This window comes from Gracilinanus agilis, chromosome 2 (genome assembly GCF_016433145.1).
Source record: "Gracilinanus agilis isolate LMUSP501 chromosome 2, AgileGrace, whole genome shotgun sequence".
Lineage (NCBI taxonomy): Eukaryota > Metazoa > Chordata > Mammalia > Didelphimorphia > Didelphidae > Gracilinanus > Gracilinanus agilis.
This window is the reverse complement of record NC_058131.1, coordinates 22,555,219-22,561,218: the sequence shown is the minus strand read 5'-3', so window position 1 is coordinate 22,561,218 and position 6,000 is coordinate 22,555,219. Positions and strand designations below refer to the sequence as shown.

Genomic DNA, 6,000 nt, shown 5'->3' with positions numbered 1-6,000 from the left:
AGTGCCAGGGCTAGAGTCAAGAAATTTCCTCATTGTAAGTTCATATCTTTCTTCAGACATTTATTAACTATGACAACCTCGGCAGGTCACTTTAAACCATTCATCTTAGTTTTCTTATTCTATAAATGAGAGAAGGAAATGGCAAAGCTCTCTAGTATGTTTGCCAACAAAATTCTTAATAAGGTCATGAAGAACTACACATGATTAAAAAAAAAACCTGAACAAGAAAATTTTTCTGAAACCATTCTGATACAGTGGTACCTTAACACAATAGTGTAATTTGTTCCATGGCCAAGCACATAACTCAATTTGCTCGTGTATCAAATTGAATTTTCCCACTTAAATTAGTGGAAATGCAATTAATCTGTTCCAGCCCCAGAAAAACACAATTTTTTGTTTTGTTTTATGTGCTTTTAAATATGAAAATGCACTTTATACATAACAGATAAATATATTTATAGATAAAAAGAAAGAAAGAATGTAAGGAAATAAACTTGCTTATGAAATGTTATTTACCTTCAAGGTCAGGAAAAGATGCTGGCAGAGAAGGTTTTCATTTCTTGCACTATTGATTAACATAACTTACTTTCTACACACATAACACTACATTTAAAATGCAAAATTGACTTTACATGTTATTTATGATGTGTTTCTTCCTTTCCTTCAGAATGTTTTGATACTCTGTGAAACAAGTGTTGTTTCACAGCTCCAACACATGACCTGTTACAACTTTTTCTGAGTGAATCTTTTCAATAAACTTTTAAAATTTTTTCCCAAATCCTCAACATTTCCTTACTCTCTATTGTACTGATTACCTTTTCCACCTCAGTCTCCTCCCCACTAATTTCCGGCAAAAACTTCATTACGCTGCTGTTATAACTCCTTTAATTTCTCTATCATTGGGACTTATGGTTAAAAGTTAAGAAATTTGACAAAAAAAACTGATAATAAAGAGAAAAATAAAGAAGAAAGCAAAAGCAACTCAATATTGATGCTTGCACAGTCAGATAAACACTGAACTAAATTAAACAACCTAATGTAACTTGTGAAACCATATGTTCTTGAGGTTATCTAGTGGAGGGTGGCAGAAGCTTGTGATTCAACTCTCTGCTCATGACTTAAAACAAAAAATCTGGATCATGACTTCTTATATCTCAAATTTCTCATGACTTAAGGTGTTCTGGTATTAAGGTATCACTGTAGTCAATTCTTAGAAATTCTTAGAATATAGAATAGAAAAGAATAGAAAAATAGAATAGAAATACAAAATAAGATACATTTCTTAGAAAAAATTTCTATCATAATTACATACAAGAACTTTCTAAATTTCCAGTTTTTAACCACAAAAGTGTCTGTAAATATTTTCATACATAGAGACTCCTATCATTTATCTTTGATCTCTTTGGGATACAGATCTAGTAATGGTATTGTTGAATCATGGGATGTATATCTGTATATATAATATATGTGTAATATGTATATCATGTTGAATATTTAGAACTTTTAAATTATTAGCTTAGATGTTTTCAGCATTAACCTATTAGGTAAGGATTTAATCTTAAGTTCACAAAAAGAAAAAGGAGATGCTATGAAAAGGGAAATGGAGAACCACTTTCCTCCATCACCATCTAGTCTGATGTGAGTTGCAGGTATTTCTAAAGGTATTCACTTGAACTGATAGAATTCTATCAGCTAGGCTCAGAATTGGGTAGATGGGAATATTTTAACTCAAGGGAAATCAAGGTAGGGGAGGTCTACCTCTGCCCAAGCAAAGTCAGTTCCCCAGCTTTTCTCTTGAGACAGAACTCCACCTGAAGATTCTAGTTATCATCCCATAGAGCTGTAGGCATTAGGAATCATTTCCTTAATAGCATATCTTGATGAGAATACCTGGAATAAGATTCAGAATAATATCAATTACAATCCCATAAGATTTCACCTTAAATAGCATGTTTCATTTACTACAGCTTAAGGCTAAATTATTTCTCACCTGTTGTTGCAATTATAAATTTTATCAGGTCAGCAAATCTTACTTACATCCTCTCATATTGACTAAATTATTCTGTATAAAATCAGTCACTAGAAATCAAGCAATTATCTTTTGGAATTCCTCATACATAGAATATTTAGGATAGTTTTCTCATAATTCTAGAAACATGCTGGTTAATTGCTATAAATCTCCAGGCAATATATTAACTCATAACTCCAGATTACAATTCCATTTTAAGAAAACAAATTCACAATTTACAATTAAACAATACTACAAGATAGATAAATTCTTAATTACAACCCCTCAGACAATGTTTCCCTTTAATTAAGAAGTACATTTAATGGGGGCAGCTGGGTAGCTCAGTGGATTGAGAGTCAGGCCTACAGATGAGAGGCCCTAGGTTCAAATCTGGCCTCAGACACTTCCCAGCTGTGTGACCCTGGACAAGTCACTTAACCTCCATTGACCACCCTAACCACTCTTCCACCTGGGAGCCAATACACAGAAGTTAAGGGTTTTTTTTTTTTAAAGAAGTACATTTAATGGAGCAGAGGATAAGAATTTTCAATTGATGTGAATTTAAAGCAAACAAAGAAATTTTAATAAATCTCTTCAAATTTCTCTTTTAAAAACCTAGTCCAGCTTCCTGTGTGTCCTCGTTGCCTTAGAGTGGAGTCATGAAGGTGGTAAACCTCAAGCAAGCCATCCTGCAGGCGTGGAAGGAGCGATGGAGAGACTATCAGTGGGCCATCAACATGAAGAAATTTTTCCCCAAGGGAGCTACCTGGGACATCCTTAATCTGGCAGAAGCCCTGCTCGAGCAGGCCATGATTGGACCGTCCCCCAATCCTCTCATTCTGTCTTACTTGAAGTACGCTATCAGCTCCCAGATGGTGTCTTACTCAACAGTACTCACAGCCATCAGCAAGTTTGATGATTTTTCCCGTGACCTCTGTATCCAGGCCCTACTGGATATCATGGACATGTTTTGTGACCGGCTAAGTTGTCATGGCAAGGCAGAGGAGTGCATAGGTCTGTGCCATGCCCTCCTCAGTGCCCTTCATTGGCTGCTTCGATGTACAACTGCCTCTGCAGAACGATTTCGGAAAGGCCTTGAAATGGGGGCCACAGAAGGGGAAAAACAACTAACCATGTGTCTTCAGCAGCTTAACAAGCTCCTCAGCAGTACCAAGAATCGAGCTCTGCTATATATTGCCAAACTGGAGGAAGCCTCCTCCTGGACAGCCATTGAGCAGTCACTGTTGAAACTTGGGGAAACCTTTGCCAGCCTTAGCAATTGCCATCTTCAGAGTCAAGCAGAAGAGTGTGGAGCTCTCATTAGAAGCATTCCCATCATGTTATCTATGCATTCAGAGCAGCTGCACAAGACTGGGTTCCCCACAGTGCATGCTATGATCCTCCTGGAGGGCACCATGAACCTGACAGGAGAGATGCAGCCATTGGTGGAACAGCTGATGATGGTGAAGAGGATGCAGCATATTCCCTCTCCACTTTTTGTCCTCGAGATCTGGAAAGCTTGTTTTGTTGGACTCACTGAATCTCCTGAGGGCACTGAGGAGCTCAAGTGGACAGCCTTTACTTTTCTGAAGATTCCTCAGGTTTTGGTGAAACTGAAGAAATATCCTCAGGGGGACAAGGACTTCACAGAAGATGTCAATTGTGCCTTTGAATTCTTGCTGAAGCTCACACCCTTGCTAGAAAAGGCTGACCAGCGTTGCAACTGTGATTGTATCAACCTGCTACTCCAGGAGTGTAGTAAACAAGGACTGCTCTCTGATATGAACACAAGCAGCCTGATGGCCAAGCGTACAGCTGACCGAGAACATGCCCCTTGGTTGAAATCAGCTGAAAATGCCAACATCCAGCCCAATCCAGGATTGATTCTTCGAGCAGAGCCCATAGTCACTAACATTCTCAAGACATTGGATGCACATCACTCTAAGTCTCCAGAAGGGCTTTTGGGGGTTCTTGGTCATATGCTTTCTGGGAAGAACCTGGATTTGCTTTTAGCTGCTGCTGCAGCCACTGGAAAACTCACGTCCTTTGCCCGAAAACTCATTAGTTTGAATGAATTCACAAAGCACATAAATGCTGAAAACTCCAAAGCAGCTTCAGTCCGTGCACTTCTCTTTGACATCTCCTTTCTCATGTTGTGTCATGTGGCCCAGACCTATGGTTCAGAGGTCATTCTGTCAGAATCAAGCTCTGTGGGTGAAGTACCCTTCTTTGAGACCTGGATGCAGACCTGTATGCCTGAGGAGGGCAAGATCCTGAATCCTGACCACCCCTGCCTCCGGCCTGATTCCACCAAGGTGGAATCACTGGTGGCCCTGCTCAATAACTCTTCTGAAATGAAGCTAGCACAGATGAAATGGCAGGAGGCCTGTCTCAGCATCTCAGCTGCCATCTTGGAGATTCTGAATGCCTGGGAGAATGGAATCCTGGCTTTTGAGTCCATCCAGAAAATCACAGACAACATCAAGGGCAAGGTGTGTAGCTTGGCGGTGTGTGCTGTTGCTTGGCTCGTGGCCCATGTCCGCATGCTAGACCTGGATGAACGTGAGAAATCACTGCAGATGATTCGCCAACTGGTTGGGCCTCTCTACAGTGAGAATACCCTGCAGTTTTACAATGAGAGGGTGGTGATAATGAGCTCAATCCTGGAGCACATGTGTGCTGATGTTCTACAGCAAACAGCCACTCAGATCAAGTTCCCAACTACTGGCACAGATACAATGCCTTATAGGAACCTCCTGCCCCCCAAAAGACCTATTAAAGAGGTGCTGACTGGCATCTTTGCAGAAGTTCTGGAGAAGGGCTGGGTTGATAGCCGGTCCATCCATGTCTTTGACACCCTGTTGCATATGGGTGGTGTTTACTGGTTCTGCAACAACTTGGTCAAGGAGCTGCTGAAGGAGACTCGAAAGGAGTATACCCTACGAGCTGTGGAGCTGCTCTATTCCATTTTCTGCCTAGACATGCAGCAAGTCACCCTGATCTTGCTGGGCCACATCCTTCCTAACCTTCTTACAGACTCTGCCAAATGGCATAGCCTGGTGGATCCTCCGGGCAGAGCCCTGGCCAAGCTGGCAGTATGGTGTGCCCTAAGCTCATACTCTTCTCACAAGGGGCAGGCATCTTCCCGACAGAAGAAGAGGCAACGTGAGGACATTGAGGACTACATCAGCCTCTCCCCCCTGGATGATACACAGCCTTCAAAGTTGATGCGACTTCTGAGTTCAAATGAGGATGATGCCATTGTTCTCTCTAGTCCCACTGACAGGTCCATGAGCAGTTCTCTGTCAGCCTCTCAGCTACACACAGTCAATATGAGGGACCCTCTGAACCGAGTCCTTGCAAACCTGTTCCTGCAAATCTCCTCCATCTTGGGGGCCAGGACAGTAGGTCCTCACACCCAGTTTGTGCAGTGGTTCATGGAGGAGTGTGTGGATTGCCTGGAGCAGAGCAGCAGAGGCAGCATCCTGCAGTTCATGCCTTTCATAACGGTGTCAGAATTGGTCAAGGTGTCAGCTATGTCTAGCCCCAAGGTCGTTCTGGCCATCACAGACCTCAGCCTCCCTCTGGGCCGACGAGTAGCTGCCAAAGCCATTGCTGCACTCTGAAAAAGTGGAGAAGGAGAAGTTCTTTTGTTTGGATTAAATTTGAGGGATGGAGGAAACTGAAGAACAAGGAGAGCTGCAAAGAGACTGATTGAAATGTAGGGTAGAGACTAGGAACTCTCCTAGTGGGATGGCAAAGTATTAATTAGGAAAGACTTTTCGGAAAACTCCAGTGTCTCCTCTTATCAGCCCCTTAGCAACTATTTATCCTCTGTCCATCCTTTTCTCTCCCTGGTTTGCTTCCCCCTTCCCTCTCACCAAGAATTTCCATTTCTGCTTCCAGTGGCTGCCTTGGGCATTGGTGCTTCCATGGGCTCAGATGAATAAAGGCCCATTCCTCAGGGCTGAACTTTGGCTCCTTTTCTCATG

General features: G+C 42.0%; 1 protein-coding gene across 1 annotated transcript; it reads left to right on the top strand.

Moving 5' to 3' along the window:
- Positions 1 to 2,667: 2,667 nt before the first annotated feature.
- LOC123234485 (mediator of RNA polymerase II transcription subunit 24) lies at positions 2,668 to 5,634 on the top strand. Its single transcript, XM_044660384.1, has one exon. The coding sequence runs from the start codon at positions 2,668 to 2,670 to the stop codon at positions 5,632 to 5,634; it is 2,967 nt and encodes a 988-aa protein (XP_044516319.1).
- The last annotated feature ends 366 nt before the right edge of the window (positions 5,635 to 6,000 follow it).